The 18,756-nt window shown below is 34.1% G+C and overlaps 1 protein-coding gene across 1 annotated transcript in view; it reads right to left on the bottom strand.

The window, feature by feature from the left end:
* Positions 1-18,756, bottom strand: part of CCT7 (chaperonin containing TCP1 subunit 7) — a 154,516-nt gene that overhangs the window by 73,481 nt on the left and 62,279 nt on the right. Inside the window, exon 7 of the mRNA XM_090397352.1 lies at positions 8,398-8,562. Within this exon, the coding sequence (XP_090253478.1) occupies positions 8,398-8,562 (165 nt within the window). The remainder of the gene's footprint in view (positions 1-8,397; positions 8,563-18,756) is intronic.

Raw genomic sequence — 18,756 nt, 5'->3', positions numbered from 1 at the left:
TTCCCTATGAATTAGTTGTAAAAGAAACCATTCTGGCAATCATTTATGGCCAAAGATGATCAGATACAGTCTCTGCTTCACAGCTAATTGAATATAGGTTTGAATCCTACCACAATACAAATGTTTATTAAGGTCTTCAGTAGGTGGTAAATGCTTTTCAGTGCCTAGCATGAAATTACATCTATTTAATGGAGGACAGAAATAAAATAACAAAGACCATGTTTGACCTCAAGTGCAGAATTCCCAGATTATCTAACCACAGATATCAATGTAGCACATCAGTGCTACAGATTTACTTACCTTCATGTAAAAAATTAGTTGCCACAACAAAGTGAGAAAACAGCACTTCCCCCACTAAATAAAGTAATATTTTAAATATTCATGAATACAGTGCTAATTCTAACCTGAATAGTGAATGAGAGAGAAAGAGAAGAGGACGTCAATTTATTGGTTAAGATTTATTACCCCAAGCTACAGCATAAAAATAAATGGTAAAGAGTATTTGAAAAAGTGACAGAAAATGAGCCAATGCAAAGGCAGTAACCATATAACAATTACAAAAATCCCATAAAACTCTCCAAGTTATGATTGACTATCTCTTTTCTGAATACAAAAAAAAGAGAGAGATAGTCAATCACAACCTGGAGACTTTTAGCAGGTTTTTGCCCTTGCTTTGGCTCCTGTTTTCTGTCACTTTTTCAAATATTCCTTATAATTTATTTTTATGCTTTAGCAACATTCATCTGATATTTTTTCAGAAAAAAATAAAGTATTGAATGGTGCATTATGGAAGCATATTTAGGAATTGAAGTACAATTCCCAGTAAAAAGCAAAAAGTCAAAAGATGTTACCTTAATTGCAGGCAATGAAGCTGCCTTCAACTTGTTTATTAAAGGCCTGAGCGGCTGGAAAAAAGTTGCAATCTCTAGAGCAGGATTTCCAGGTAATCTATGCTCAGTACACCCACAATATTAATGTACTCTATCTTTACAATCATTCATGGCTGGAAGGGGATTCACAATTGGGTGAGAAGAAATTATAATAATATAACATATTTTCATCATCTTCCCCTTACATATTAGGGAAAGTGACCTGTCACAGTCAAATCTGAACGCTCTAGACAGTTTTTTAATTAATTAATTTTAAAAAAAATATATTTTTTTTCATCTGACTTGCATGTTCTAAGTGATCCACCTACAAAAGGTTCAAAAATCTATTTGCATATTAATATATGGATGGGCTTTTTTTATTTTTATTTTTTAAATCAAAATCCACGTAGTAGAACCCTGGAGCTTTGAACTTGTGTTCTCTCATTTATCAGTCACGCTGCACAAAGCAAAGATGTTACCAACAATGACAGAGTACTTCAGATTTTACTAGCACAGACAAATCAAACAATGCTATGAAGTGCTCAGTTAGACAAGATACAAAAGGGTTTATATGCATGAAAAGAGATGATAACTAATATTTAAGGAATTGACAGCGTATACTAGAAATATAAATTAAATAAACCAGATGGAACCTTGGTTTTTTCAGTTTATAGAAAACCCACCCATACAGGCAGATACATTCACCAACAATCCCATCACCCCCTCTCACAACAATATGGAGTTATTAAGACACTATTCAACAGGGCAAAAATAATCTGTTCAAATGATCAAGCCCTAACCACTGAACTAAATCACATCCGTGACACTTTCTCAGCCAATGGCTACCCCCCCAAATCCAGAAAATACTGAATCCAGTTATCCACAACCCACCACCCCCTCCCCTTCACAAAAAAAAAAAAAAAAAAAAAAAAGCTCACTCTAAATCCATTACCATTCCCTACATCCGAGGCACCTCGGAAAAAATCCACAAAATCTTAAGAAAACATGACTTAACCACTTGTTACAGACCAGAGAGAAAATTGGCATCCCTTATCCGCTCCACTAAAGACCAACCACTTCCCCTAGACCTACCTGGTGTATACCAGGTCCTTCGCAGCTGTAAATTGTCTTACTTTGGCCAAACAGGCAGGACAGCAAATATCAGAATCTCAGAACACAAGGATTACATCCGATTTCACCAGTACAGCCACTCTGGGCTTGCAGACCACGCTCTGGATACTCGCCACAGAATACGATGGAAGAAAGCCACAGTCATACACTGCAGCAAGTTCAAGTATGAAAGACTATTCATGGAATCAGCCTCAGCCCTTAGGAACATGCCAAACCTCAACAAATTTGGATGCATGAGACTGCCCCAAATTTGGGAAACATTTACCAGAAGAACTTCAGCCCAAAGGCCAAGAACCACCAATATAGCCCAGCAGGGGGCACCATCAGGACTTTAGGAAAACGTTAGCTTCCTAGCTTCAATTCTCATTTGCTGTTATGTAGTACTTGTGTGCACGTGTCTTTGTATTAAGTTCCCAAGAAGATGGCAACGTGACGTTTGCCGAAATATCGGAAAGTATATATTAAAGTTTATTTAATTTATATTTCTAGTATACGCTGTCAATTCCTTAAATATTAGTTATCATGTTTAACCAGCGTATAAGCGTCTCAACAAGAATAATGAAAAGAGATACCAAAGCAGAAGCAATGGAGAGGTCATCTTTACCTATAGGAGTTGCCCAAAGGTGTGCCAAATTATTATTAAATTACTCTGGATTTAGAGAAAGATGTTGAAAGTTTATTTTTCACTTGGTTAGACTATAATAAATTTAGTTTAATCCTTTATCCAAGTGTGAGCAAAGTTTGCGCCTGAAAATATCTTCAGGACTGAGGTAAGATAGTACAACATCGGGCAACTTCAGGTGCAAACTTTGTTTGCTCACACTCGGATAAAGGATTAAACTAAATTTATTATAGTCTAACCAAGTGAAAAATAAACTTTCAACAAAAGGACTTCGTTAATGTAAGTGGAAAATGTAACCCTGACTCTAGAAAAACTATCCAGCATCACCACTTCGAACCCACAAAACAAATCAGAAAAAGCTTCCTGTATTAGTTTATCACCTGTGATATACTAACAAACAGCTTAGAATTAAGTGATCTTCACACGTACGTACCTAGTTGGATCTTGCTCTTCATTCAGTGAGAAAAAGGTCAGAGTATACCAACAATTAGAACAATGACTATAAAAAAAATAGCACAGAAATTAAGCAATACCAGAACTATCACAGAAACTAGAATACAAACACTGCATAGGGAATGTGCATGACCCATGTAATCAAAGGTAAACCTTGCAAATCTACTTTTCAAAATATATGTGGTCTGAATTCTAATTTTAATCCCAGTGTGCAAAAATATCACCTATTTTTCCAAAGAGCAATTTCATCTGAATTTGGAAACTGAATGTTTTTAATTTTGTTATATAAAGAATATATATTTATATATTCTTTATATAACAATTTGCTTTGATGAACAAGCTCTTAGGCAAGAATTAAAAATTATTAGCAATATATTTATAAATAATCGTTACAGCAAAAATACTATTGATAAAGTTCTTCATAAAACTTCCTCAAAAAAAATAATATAGATTCTAGTAAAACCATAGCTATCCCATACATTAAAGGGTTATCAGAAAAAATTAATAGAATCCTAGACCATTAGTCTTAATGCCACTTTTTAAACTACCTTTAAAATTGGAAAACACATTCAACTCCTCTTCCCCCATCGGCACATCTTGGAGTTTATTGCACCTGTAACTTACCTTATATTGGGGAAATTGGACATACAATCCCTACAGTAAAAAATAGCACAAATGACACATTAAATTTAACAATTTTGGTGAAGTAGGCCTTTCAGACCACGCTCTTAACACTCAACACCAAATTGACTGGAAAAGTACTTGCTCGTTACATCATAGGTATGAATGGAAATTTAAAGAAGCCTGTGAAATTTTGATTAACCACCCTAATCTTAACAATAATGATGCCATAAAAATCCCAAAAATTTGGGTGGCACACATTCAGCTCACTTAGTTTCCAGTAAACCCTGAATCTAAGAAAATTTTCAGCTTTTATTGGCCACTATCCATACCAGTTGGTTGTAATTTATATATACTTATATAAGTAATCTTTTGTTTTTATTATTTATTAATTTATTTCCTTTTTGTAAACATATCGCTCTCCAGCTTAATTTAATTTTGTAACCTAATAGATAACAATAATAATAATAGATCTGATGTAGTAAGGTTTTTTAATTTTTTTTTAACCAGAGGTCAGGCCAATAGTTGTAACAGTTGGTCAGTAACTTGAGCACGCCATGTAGATTGTAGTGCAGCTTGTTCCTTTGTATACATGTATACTCCAGATGATGATGACCTTAATCTGAAGGTCGAAACGGCGAGTATTTATTTGGGTTTGTATTAAATTAAGTTTTACTCTAACATGGTAGCTGTTTCCATAATTTTCATAATGCAACTTAGAATCTCCTGATTTTTGACCCTTTGGCTGAAAATCTTTCTGCACCATTCTATCAAATTTATTTCCTTTCTATTTCTCTCCTAATGGCACCAACCATTCTGAACTTTTTAACCTCCTTTCCTTCAATACTGATTTTTTTAGCACATTTTTCCTAAAAGCGAACTAATTTCCTCTATCTAACCGCACAGACTGGTTATTTTGGATTTTCGGCTGAAGAAACCAAGACTGTGCGATTAGAGTATAATGTCTGTGAATTACACATATTCTTCTGGAGAGTCTGACTGTTTTGTGAGATGAAATTTCTGCCACATCCATATGAAACCAGCTAACTCACCTTCAGTTGAAAAGTACTTATAAAGGTTCTTCAGATTCTTGATAGGATTGGAACCTGGGTCTTTCCAACCAAACAGCATTGCTGATATTGACCAAGCTATAGAGCCTCTCTGATACTGCATAGATCAAACAGACATATGTTGATACATGCTATAACTAATGATCTTACATAAACTGTTCACATGCTACCAGAATATCATATCTTCTCAGCTACCTATCCGAACACCCTACATCTCTTCCTTACTAGTGTTCTCTTTCAAAAAAACCAATATACTGCCTCTAGATAATTCAGAACCAGAGGAAAAACATTATTTCGTAGTGCTGATCTTTTCTTCTTGCACAAAGCCATTCTCATTGCTGAGTTGTTTGGCATTATAAGAATGCCAAAAACTTCCATGCTTTATTCCCCTGAATGGATCATTGTTTTCAGCCTACTGATCCAAACACAACCACTGCCACACAATCACTGAAGTAGCCCTTACTGGTGTGAAAATATTTATCCCATTACATTCTAAATCTTGGTTCTCAAAAAGGTATGAAAGGGCTGTATACCAGAGAAAAACCAGGAGTACTGTAACTTGGTGGCAACCTTTTTTATATTTCCACATTTAAACAAATTAGGCAGGCCAAATCTATACCACCTGTCTCTCCACATTTCAGGCTTCTGATGTTTTTAATGTCAAGAAGTGAAATATATTCCCAGCTGCATTTCTCTATAATACTCAGAAGAATGCAGCTTTCTACCATAGGAGGTACAAACAATCAAAAGTATATCAATACTTGAAATATACAATTATTGTAAAACACTATTCTTTTTTTAAAATTTTTTTATTTATTTTTATTTTTTTAAATCTAAATGTTGACTTGCAGGCTATCAGAAACCTGAAATGCTTAGAGGCTAATAATGCACAAATCTCAAGCATCATAGAATCTATTTCTTCTCTTTGAATCTTTCTATCATCATTAAATTCCTGACATGTACTCTCAAGGAGCATACAAGAGATGATAGTACTACATGAAAAACTTATATCACCACTAACAATCCCATCTACAGTTTTTCCCCAAATCAATCTGTTACCTGTCAAGATTCCAACATTATCAGATCTTATATTTCTGTCTTGTAGGGCAATTTTTACTCTATCAATCCACTTACATCTTGTTTTTCCTCTGGTTCTTTTTCAAGGCAACCTGGCAGAAAACACTTCTTTCGCTAATCTTTCCTCTCTCCCATTCTGTTTAAGTGACCATACCACCTGAGATTAGCTGCTAATGCATTCCTGGATGCTAACAATGTCAAGTTCTTTCCTAATATCCTCATTTCTAACATGATATTGTCATTTATGCCATCTGTTCATGCCCCTAATGTTTCTCAGCACTCTCATATCTGCGGTCTCTACTCTTTGGCCAAGTGTTTTATTTCTAATTCCAACCCTCAGATCAATGTTATTGATCTGAGGGTTGGAATTAGGCAATAAATTAGACAACAAATTAGACAATAAACACTAAATTAGTCAAAACACTAATTTAGTGTTTTGACTAATTTCTCTCTTATTCCATATAAATTTATTCATTTGACTTCCAACCATACCAGCTTTGTTGATTCTGTTGTCTATTTCCATATTTAATTTACTATCCCCCCCCCAAAAAAATTTTAATTGTCGTTGTCTTGTTACTGCTGACCTTAATACCATATCTATTACAACAGTTATTCTATTTAGTCAGGGAATCTTGCAGACTTGTACTAGATTTATTTAGAAGTATACCATCATCTGTGTAAAGTAGAGCTGAAATTAACATCTCCAATTTTGATATCAGGTTTAATACCACTTTCCTTCATAATGTGATCCATATAGATAATGAATAAAAGAGGGGGAAAATGTACATCCTTGTTTGACAACAGATTTAACATTAAACCATTTTCCTGTACGTCCATCAATTCTAACTGCTGAATTAAATAAAGTATTGCTTGATATAATGTCCCGTTGACACCATACAACTGTAGCATTTTGAATAGATTTTCTCTTGGTATCTTGTTACATGCTTTTTCCAGATCTACAAAACTTAAATACAGATCTTCGTTATATTCCCACGATTTCTCAACTATTTACTGTAAAGTGAAAACCTGATCCTGACAGTCTCTATTTGGCCTGAATCCAGCTTGTTCTTCACCAAGCTTACCTTCTACAATTCTTTCTCAACCATTTCTCAAGTATACTTACATAAATCTTACCAGGAATACTCAGTAGGGAGGTACCTCTATAATTCTCACATTCAGTATTATTTTCCATTTCATAAATGAGTACTATGAGAGCTCTACTCCAATCATCTGGAATTCGTCAATCTGTCCATGTCTTCTGAACTGTGCAGTGCAGTCCCTGCAAGACTTTTATATCTCCATACTTCAGCATTTCTGGTCAAATAACATCTATTCCAGCTGCCTTTCCACATTTCAGACTTTTGATGGCTTTTTCTACTTCAAGTATGGATATGTATTCCTGATTCCATGCCTGTTGAGTGTTTTTTACCACTGTGCTGTCACTGCTTGTTTCATTTAGCAATTTTTCAACAGTCTTCAGAATATTTTGCCACTTGCCTGATATTTATTTTCTATGTTCTTGCCATGACTTCTGTTTTTAGTTTTACACAGTGTTTAGCTTTCTTACATTTGTCTCTGTATTCTCTAAGAGCACAAGCTGACTTATTTGCCAGAAACTTTTGATATGCTTTTTTCTTTTTCTTCACTGCCTCTTTAACTTTCATTGTCCACCATGTAGTTCTGATTTTTCTATCCTTGCACACAACCTCACCACGTCTCTCTGGCTGAATCAACCAACATTTTCTCCAAGGTTTGGTTCCTGTTCTCAAACTCTTTAATTTTTTCTTGAACAATGTTTGTGTATTTTAGTCTACAGTTCACATCTAAGAGCTGCTTAACTTTTATTTGTTCTAAAACTTTCTTACATGTTCTTCCTTTCAATATGAAATTCAATTTTATCCTGCTCAAGACTAAATTGTGATCATTTCAAATCCTCTGTACACTCTAGTGTCCTGCACCAGCGAGGAAAACATCACCATCAATAATTATATAGTCAATGAGACTTTTCTTATTCCTTGTCTCTTCTCTCCATGTGAATTTGTGCACATTTTTATGTTGTAAAATTGTGTTAGTAATAACCAGTCCATGTCCTGAGCAGAAATCCAACAGGTATTTGCCATTATTATTAGATTTGCTCTTTTCTCCAAATTTTTCCAAAATATTTTCGTATGTCTGACAATCATTTTCAATTCTATCATTTAGATCCCCAACAAGGACCAACTTTTCCTTTTTCATTGTGTCAGCTGCTTTCTCTAAAGACTCAAAAAATTCCTCCACATCTACTTTAGTAGAACCTTCTGTGGGACCATAGACACAAATAAGTCTCTTTCTTCAAATGAATCTTTCTAATTAATTATTATTATTTAAAAAAAAAAAAGCTCTTAGTAAATTTTAACTCGATTCTGCAACTAATGAATTGAACTATGCTGATTAGTATATTTTTCTCTCTCTCACAACATGCTTAAAGGACATAGCAACAGTAATGAATATAAGAGAAAACTAAATTCCAGTAACTTATTGAGGTCATTGTTAATAAAACTAATTGATAACATACCTGCACACTGTCAACTTGAACCTCTGCATTTTCCTTTTCAGCTTTCAATTCAAGTTCAACATTTAACAGGGCTATCTTAGGATTCAGATATTTCTTAGGCTGCATTTCAAATCCGGCATATGAAAATGTTTTCTTGAAAGCTACACCAGAAATTAATTTAGATTCCTAGACAAAGGAAGAAAAAAAAAGTACATTAATCTCGACTGTAAGTACTATGAGCTACATACTTTTTTACTGGTTTTATCCTACTTTGCTAAATTACTGTATTGCAAGCAGTTTTTTTTAAATTTAATTTTGATAACATGGGCAAAAAGACAAGAAACAGAGGCAGTTAATTTTGAAGAATCAGAATGTGGACAGGAAAATACGACTGTGTGATAACCGCATTGAGCGTTATGCCAACTAATACAAATTCTGTAAGCTATACTTAAAAATAGCTGAATTAAAAAAAGTATATCAGATAGCATCAAATAATCTACTAAATGTAATTTTTTTGAGAGGGGAGGAAATCACTAAAGCTGACTAGCATTTGTTGGCACATCATATAGATGTGAGAAATGTTTAACTAAAGAGAGGTATGGTAGGTTTGGAAATAAGATAAATTACCTAAATAAAGTAAGGAAAGCACTCAGATGCTAAATCAACAGTTCATCATTTTCTGAAATGTATCTTCAGGCATGAGTACAGGATACTATGGTAGTACTATTTAACAATATCGATATCAAAAGTTTACAGGGTTAATAAAGTCATATACAAAGCATAACCTATTTAGAATAAACTCAGCTGCTACTCTGCCTATGGAACCTGAGCAAGGTGGTCAAATTGATAAATGTTTTAGAAGATTCAGAAAAAAAAAACCAAAGGAAATTAATGGCAGTATGGGTGAAGGGAACAAAGTGCACTTTGAGTAGCAGTGTGATTTAAATCATTAAGTGGAGATATTAAGCTACATATTATGGGATGCTAAATTACAATGTTGCCATAAGAGATCAAATAAGGAAATCACAGACAATGGGACTGTTCAATAATATAATGAATTCCTATTTGGGGGCAGGAGTTCCAGCCCATATGCTGCTCAAGAAGCACGTACACTAAGGGTGTGGATGTGTTACTAGAGATACCATATTTACTCAAATATAACTTGCACTTTTCCCCCCAAAATTAAAGCTAAAAAATCATGGTACGAGATATATGCGGGGATTTTCGGAAACTAAAGTTTTCAGGAAAAGATTGAAAATGGGTATGATGTACCAGGAGTCTCCTATTTGCTATCGCTACTTCCGGCTTCAAGAGCAGTTTCTTTATGTGCATCGTCAAAGTCATCTTTTCCATTATTTCAAGCAAAAATTACCAGTAATTTACAAGACTTGAGATACGTAATGAACAATCCTTCATGAATGACCAACGAGAAGTAAAAGCAGAACACGAAACAGACAGCAATGGTAGGCCAGTAGAAATAGAGCAGTTATGAAGGCGTGCGGTATTAACAAAAGATCGCATAACCCAAAGACAAAAACAAGCCGACAATTGTTGAGTTGAAATGCTAATTGTCTTCAACCAAATTCCACAATATTTGAAACTACCATAACAACATTCACTATATATTTCTTAGTTTTAACACATTTTTAATGATGGAACTCTAATTACAGTTTGTGTACCATTTCCACATCGCTTCGCATGGGTGGACTCAACTCACACAAAGTTTCAACCCTTCAGTTGAATTTTATTGCTGCTTGTTTGTGTGCCGCTTCTGCATCAAGCTGGTAGGCTGACTCACATTATATAGCATGTTTCAATTCTCAGTGGAATTTTATTTGAAGTTAGCCTTTGTGATCTGTCTTAATGTTCGAATGCAATCAAACAAACACTATTTCATGTAACTGAAAAATTGGACAATAGTTTTTAGTTAGATACTGTGTTTGCAGGCGCAACATGTGGTTTTGCTTGAGTCTACGCAGCCACAGTTTCTGTGTGTGCGTGTGTGTGTGTGTGTGGTGGTGGTGAGGGGGTGACATGCGATTCATTAGTTTGTGCCGTTTTTATCCCAGTTATCTCTAATTGCACTGTTTGTTGAGAAATATATTACACAGACTGCAAATGTCTCTGTACCTCATTCAGTGATACAATAAAGCTACCTGTTTTTCTTGTGTCTGTGCAGTTGCTAACCATTCATCTCAAGAAGGGCATGTTGTTTACTGCAGGCAGCGAGTCACTATCACGCCGACATGAACATGTTTAAATTTTTTTTCGTAAAGTAAAATCATGGATGCAAGTTATATTCGAGTAAATACGGTAATATTATGCACCTGACCTTTAAAGAGATAAATAAAAAGCAAAGTATTATTAATTGGGAACTTTAGTATGAGAGTCATCAACTGAGAAACTGAAACAGCTCATAATATAATAGGTAATAAATTTTTGAAGGAACTTTACCACAATTATCTAACACAGCATCTATTATACAAACTTACTGAGAGGGAAGGATCTTGAATTTCATAATCACACTTGAGGAATTAGCGATGGATCATGTTAATTACTTAGAACATATTTGTGATGGTGATAATTAGAAGCCATTAGTGTTGTAATATGAAAAAAAAAAAAAAAAAAACTTTTTGAGTTCATGATGTGACAATTAAGAAGTAAATGGGAGAAACCAAAATGAACATGATTAATGCATAACAGGTTGATGGATTATCATCATCATCAAATTCCTAATATGTATCCTCAAGGGTGTGCACAATATTATTATGAGAGTACTACCCAAAAGTTACATCATTACTAACTTCCTATCAACAATTTCCCTCCAAATCGATCTATTATTTGTCAAGACTATAATATTATTAGACATTATATTTCTATCTTCCAGGGATTTTGTGTTATATCAATCGACCCTAGATTTTGGTCTTTATCCTTGCATGGAAGGGTTAGCAAAACAGAGAAATTTTTTATTTCTGTTTTGCTAACCATTCACCTCTATTTCTGTTTAAGCGACCATACCACCTGACATTAGCTCTTCTAACACATTTCTGAATACTAATAATTTCAAGTTCTTTGCTAATATCCTCATTTTTAATATGATAAAGCTATCTGTTCACACCTCTAATCTTTCTTAGAATTCTCATACAGTCTCCTGTCTTTTATCAAATGTTTTATTTCTAACTTAGCTCTAAGATTAATAAGCTAAAATTGATTTGAACACTGTCTTGTATGCAAATTAGTTTAGAGTTTTGACTAATTTCTGTCTTATTTGATACAAATTTATTCAGTTGATTTTTTACCTTATCAGCATTGCTAATTCTGTTGTCCATTTCCACATTTAATTTGCCACCTACTAAAAATTGTGCCTAAATAGCTGAAATGTTTTATTGGCTCCATAGATTTTCCATTCAGGATGCAGTTATGTTTCATTGTTCCTGCCTATTTTCATAGTCTGTTTTTTTATTGGTAATTTTCATACCAAAATTATTACATCAGTTATTCAATGTAGTTTGAGAATCATGCAGACGTGTAGTGGATTTATTTAGGAGTATAACATCATCTGGATAATGTAGACAGTTGAGACTAATATCCCCAATTCTGATATCAGTTTAATACTACTTTCCCCACATAAAAGATAATTAATAGTGAAGCTATGTGCAGCCTTCTCTCATGCCTGATTTGGCATCAAACCATCTTCCCATACCTCCTTCAATTTCTACTGCTGACTTACGCCTTAAATATAGACTATGCATTGCTTGACATAATGTCCCATTTACAACATGTAACTATAGTGCTTTGAACAGTTATTCTCTCAGCACATTGTCATATGCCCCTTCTAGATCTATGAAAATTAAATACAGATCATTGTTACATAATTGGATTTTTACTTTAGGACAAATAGCTGAGAAATCCTATCAGAGCTCAACTATTTGTCTTAAAGTGAAAATATGAACCTGACAACCTCTATTTGTCCTGAATCTAGTTGTTCTTCTCAAAGCTTCCCTTCCACAATTCTTCTCCTTTTCTCAAGTAACTTTTGCATAATTTTTACCAGGCACTCAAAAGAGAAATTCTCACATTTAGTTTTATTTCTCTTTTTATAGATGGGTACTAGAGCTCTATTCCAGAATTCCAGCTCTATCATCTGGAATTTAACCATCTGACCAGACCTTCTGAATTATGCAGTGTAGCCATTGTAAAACTTTTATACCTCCAATATTTGAGCATTTCTGGTCGAATGTCATCTACTCCAATTGCCTTTCCACATTTCAAGTTTTTGATGGCTTTTTCTACATCAAGTACTAATATGTATTCCTGGATGCATTCATGTTGAGTGTTTTCTACCACCATGTTGCTACTGCTTGTTTCATTTAACAATTGTTCAGATTAATTACACCAGACATCTAGAATATCTTAATCTTCAGTTTTCATGTCATTTTTATTATCTGGTTCCCTTTACAATAGTCTTTCATCCATTTCTAAACAAAAGTCTTCCCATGACTTTTGTTTAGTTAGTTTTACACAGTGCTTTGCTTTCTTACATATTTTCCTATATTCTCGAAGAACACAAGCTGACTTACGTATCATTAACTTTTGATATGATTTCTTCTTTTCCTTCACTACCTCTTTAACTCTTCCTGAATCCTGATTTTTCTAGTCTTGTAGACACCCTCACCACATGCTTCTCTGGCTGAATCAATTAATGTTTTCTTCAGGGGGTTTGTCACTGAATTGCCAATGTTTGGTTCTTGTTTTCAAACTCTTTCATTTTTTTTTTCTTCAAAAATGTTTGTTTATTTTCTTCTACAGTTCACTTTTGAAAGCTGCTCATCCTTGATTCATTTTAAAACTTTCTTATACACCAGTATTCTTAGCACCTTTCTGCCTATTTTATAAAGGGGCACACCTAGTATTAAACTAATGGTTTTTTACTGTAGTTAAAATTAAAACATGAGTGATATATATGCTTAAGCACATATTGAAAAAGAAATGATATATTAAAAAAGTAATCATTGACATACCTTTAGAAGACCTCCGTATTTTTATATAAATTTTTGGACACAGCAGTATTGGGAATATAAAATCAGTTTGAATGTATACCATTCATGTTTTAATTTTAACTACCATAAAAAGTAAATGGTTTAATACTAAGGGTGTCCCTTTAGAAAACAGGTGGAAACATGCTAAGAGTACTGATGTCTACATAGAGGAGTAGCATGAAAAAATTTCAGAAAAATAATATTTTCTTACACACTCTTCTTTTTCAATATAAAATTCAATTTTATCCTGCTCAAAACCATTGAAAGATCATTTGTGACTGCATAAGAATTTAAGATGCATATTAGAATAGTAACCTTTTAGCTGAAAATTAAAGGAGTTATTCCAATTAATAAAGAGAGTGCATTACATATCAGTTGTTTTTATTAGTCATACATATATAAAAAAAAAGGAACCATACCCAGGATATCCATAACTGATTAAATTTTTTTTTTTTAAATCTAGAGGTCATGGGAGAAGTAGACCAAAATAATAGCTACTACAATGCAGTTTAACTGGATTTCAGAAGAGCCCCCAATGGAATTAAACATAAGAAGTTTCTTATTAATATATGATCAAAGAGGGTTAGGAAATAAAATTAGTTCAGAGAGGGCAGGAAGCAGTGTTTCATGGGGAGCCTCAAAGTGACAGGTAGATAGGAGTTTTATACTCCACAGTTTGGTGTTGTAGACACTGTTGTTTATTGTATTTATAAATGATTTAGGTTCAGATATTCAAAGATATATAGAATATTACAGACAATGCCACATACTATCTCTATTTGTATTGCTCATGTACATGGATCAATTTATGAAGGAAAGAGATGTTAATCTTATCTGTTTACTTTATGCAGATGACATAAATCCAATACAATTCTGCAGGATTCCTTAACTAAATTGAATAATTGTAACAAATATAGTATGAAGGTCAACAATAAAAGAAAAATACTATGAAAATAGACAGGAACATTAAAAACATCAACTGAACACAGAAAAAAGTAAAACATCACAATTGTTTAGGAACAATTTTTAGCGAGGATGGCAAATTAAATATCAGCTGTATACTAACTAGACAGTGTTCAAACCAATCTTAACTTAGGATTTGAGAAAAGATGGCATATTAAAAAAGGAAAATATTATGAAAGAACCTGACATTGTGCGAGCAGAACTAATCTCAGTATGGTCGCAATCAAGAATGAGAAAGGTTGTCAAAATATGTGTTTGGTACCATGAACACACTGGAGCCTTGACAGATATTCTCATCCCGTGAGGGTACACATCAGAAATTTGATGATTATAATATTACAGAATGGTCCTTTAAGATCATCCTAGTTATCTGACACATAAAGTAAATAATTTTATTAATCAAAACATTAACAGATATTTCATTTTATGTCTCACAAAACATCGTCAATATAGGGAGGGTGAAGAACAAAAATAAAAATTTGAAATTTAAATAAAACTAAACAATGAAATGGGTGTGTTATAATGAGATTGACATGCGCAGTCACAAATGGCTAGAATAAACACTGTTCGGAATCATTAATATATATATTTATTTATTTCATACAGTTAACGATAACAAATTCCTCCTCCTCATCATCAAATTCCTGCCATTTACCCTCAAGAGGTGTACAGGATATGATAGTACTACATGAAAAAAATTACACATCACTAACTATTTGTCGTAAAGTGAAGATCTGATCCTGACAGCCTCTATTTGACCTGAATCCAGCTTGTTCTTCACCAAGCTTTTCTTCCACAATTCTTCTCAACCGTTTCTCAAGTATACTTGCATAGATCTTGCCAGGAACACTCAGTAGGAAAATACCTCTGTAATTCTCATATTCAGTTTTGTTTCACTTTTTATATGTGGGTACTATGAGAACTCTACTCCAATCATCGGGAATTTGTCCCTCTGTCCAGGATTTCTGAACTATGCAGTGCAGCCACTGTGAGACTTTTATACCATCATACTTCAGCATTTCTGGTCGAATGTCATCTACTCCTGCTGCCTTTCCACATTTCAAGCCTTTGATGGCTTTTTCTACTTCAAGTATGGATATGTATTCCTGACTGCATGCCTGGTCAGTGTATTTTACCACTGTGCTGTCATCACTGCTTGTTTCATTTAGCAGTTTTTCAAAGTAATTACTCCATACTTCAAGGATATCTTTTTCCCCTGTTTTCATGTCACTTTTATCATTTCTAACTCCTTTTACAGCTCTATCCTCCATTCGTAAGCTTCTTCAACAACCTCCAGAATATTTTGCCACCTTCTTGATATTTATTTTCTATATTCTTGCCAAAGTCCTGCTATGACTTTTGTTTAGCTAGTTTTACACAATGTTAAGCTTCCTTACATTTGTCTCTGTATTCTCTAAGAGCAAAAGCTGACTTATTTGCCAGGAACTTTTGATATGCTTTCTTCTTTTCCTTCACTGCCTCTTTAACTTCCTGTGTCCACCATGGAGTTCTGCTTTTTCTATCCTTGCAGACAACTTCACCACATGCCTCTCTAGCTGAATCAATCAGAGCTTTCTTCAAGGCTTGCCACTGAATCTCCAGGGTTTGATTCCTGTACTCAAACTCTTTCATTTTTTCTTCAATAATCTTTGTGTATTTAAGTCTATATCATCTGAGAGCTGCTCAACTTTTATTCGCTTTAAAACTTTCTTACATGTTATTCTTTTCAATATGAAATTCAATTTTATCCTGCTCAAGACTAAATAGTGATCACTTCCAATTTCAAATCCTCTGTACACTCTGGTCCTGTACCAGGGAGAAAACATCACTATCAACAATAACATTGTCAATGAGACTTTTCTTAATCCTTGCCTCTTCTCTCCATGTGAATTTGTGCACATTTTTATGTTGGAACATGGTGTTAGTAATAACCAGTCCATGTCCTGAGCAGAAATCCAACAGATATTTGCCATTATTATTAGCTTTGCTCTTTTCTCTAAATTTTCCCAAAATATTCCTGTATGTCTCACAATCATTTCCTACTCTGCTATTTAGATCCCCAACAAGGACCAACTTTTCCTTTTTCATTGTGTCAGTTGCTTTTTCTAAAGCATCAAAAAATTCCTCCACTTCTACCTTAGTAGAACCTTCTGTGGGACCATAGGCACAAATAAGTCTCATTGTCCAGTTCCCCATTCTCATATTTGCCCACATTACTCTACTTGAGACCTGACTGCCATTCAAGGAGATTAGCCTCGTGTTTTGTGTTGAATACTATGGCTGCTACTTCTTTTCCTTGATTGTTATTACTTGAATATAACATTTTGTATTTATTGCTCAGAATGATCTCACCAGTTTTTGTCTTTTTTGTTTCAGTCACCCCTATTATGTCGATCTGGTACTTATCTAATTCCTCAGCTAGCTCCATTTCTTTGCCATTCAGGCTTCTTACGTTGATAGTACCAATCTTTAACTCTGATGATGTTGAGTTGGGGTTTGTTTTCAGATTTGTTCCAGTAGCTGACTTTTCGCTGTTCGCCCTGGTAAAAACATCGGGGGCCTTGTTTAACCGGTCGACGCCCCAGCTGGCATGAAATTTTGTCATGTTGTACCATTATTTTTTTTTTATATTTTGGTTTAACCGATAAGAATACAATTTGGTCAGCTAAATCCCAAATTGCCAGCCCATCCTCGTTCGTTCAGTATCCAAGTGGATACCCAACAGTGTGCACCATGAGAAGGTGAGGATTGGACATCAGGTCAGAAGCCCTGGTCAGTTCTCCACATTCCTTTAAAGGCTATGCAAAGGTCTCCTCTCAGTTATACAGCTTTGATCCGTAAGCACGCCGATAACAATTTCCAAAAAATCTAAAAATAAAAGGCAGTCATTACAATTTTGGCTGATGTAGTAGAGTTTCAGCATTTTCTTGAAGTAAACATTCATATTTATAAGTACTATAATGTAGAAGTTTGGCATTATCCCAAAGAACCTTATGGATAATGTAAATTCCACACTGAGCCAATCATGATTTGTGAGGTTTAATGCACTGACTATTCTTAAATCTCATGTTTTTAAATTGATCTTTGTGTTTGGTCACCATACGTTACAAGACATGGAGAGTGGTAAACATCAGGTAGCTGTGAGTTGGAGCCTCTTAAGAATCTTTGGTACATGTCAGAAATGCCTTTTGTAAAAGAAATAAGAATTCCGTGGATGTTGATTTCACTTGGAGGATGCAAAGAGAAAATGTCAATGATTTTTTGGATAATTCTTGGGTTGTAACTGTTTATTAAGACAGTTGATTTGATATTTCTTATTTCTCATATAAGAAATTCTTTAGAGGAGCTTATGGTCTGTGGATACCAAAGATTTAATAATTCCATACTTTGAGAAGGCAGTATGGCTAAGATTGATGTATACTGCTGCCAGTAAGCAGTGGGTTGCAGCAGACAGTGAACTGTCAGTTTCATGTTTAATGAATATATCCAGAAATAATGATGCTTCTGAAAATTACTTTCCCAAAGCAAACTTTATTCTAGGGTGTATATTTTTATGTAAAAATGATTGTTAACTCTCATTCTGTGTCTTTCCAAATGGCACATATGTTACAAATACCAACTATATTATCCACTGGATGAAAATTAAAGATTTCTTCTTCCAAATGTTCTAAATAAAAGTTTGCCAAATTTGGGGAGAGTGAGTCCATAACAATTCCTTGGATTTGTTTATAAAATTTATCTTCCCAGGTAAACTATCCAGAGGCAACAGTAATTAATGCAGTTTGGTAAGTGACTAGTATTTGATAGGATGAATGGACAAGCTTAGAAAGGATTTGGGTATTCTGATTAACAGTGAAGATATGTGCAGCGTTCGCTCATGTCTGATTTGGAATCAAACCATCTTAGATAAGGAAACTATGAGATACCATATTGGTAAGACCACAAGCAAGAGTCAGCAGTCTGTAAATTTAATTAAAATAAGCTTCATTTGTGAGAAAAAGGAAGCTATGATACCATTATAAAAATCTCTGGTCATGCCAATTAAACAAAGATATTCAGAGAAAATTTACTAAGTACATGGAGGAAGTGTATCATGATAATTAAGTAAATCAGCTAGCCAGCTGAAATTTCTATTGGAAGGAGATGAGAAGACATTTTAATGAAGATTATAAGTTAGTTCAGGGCATATAATAAGATAGCAATGGTTGGTTTATGTGACTGAAGCAGGCTACAGGAAATAATAAAAAGCTAGCAAAAAAAGAGAGCAAATACATGAAGTTCATTCTTTATTGATAAGGTTGAAAATGCGTGGAATGGGATTTGTAATATATAATATAGGGGCGGTGAATTTTGTAACATTAAGAAAGAATTAGGTAGT

The sequence above is a fragment of the Typopeltis vanoorti genome, chromosome 9 (genome assembly GCF_054136105.1).
Source record: "Typopeltis vanoorti isolate ZY-2024b chromosome 9, IOZ_Tvanoo_1.0, whole genome shotgun sequence".
NCBI classification, from domain to species: domain Eukaryota; kingdom Metazoa; phylum Arthropoda; class Arachnida; order Uropygi; family Thelyphonidae; genus Typopeltis; species Typopeltis vanoorti.
This window is presented reverse-complemented; position numbering and strand designations above follow the sequence as displayed.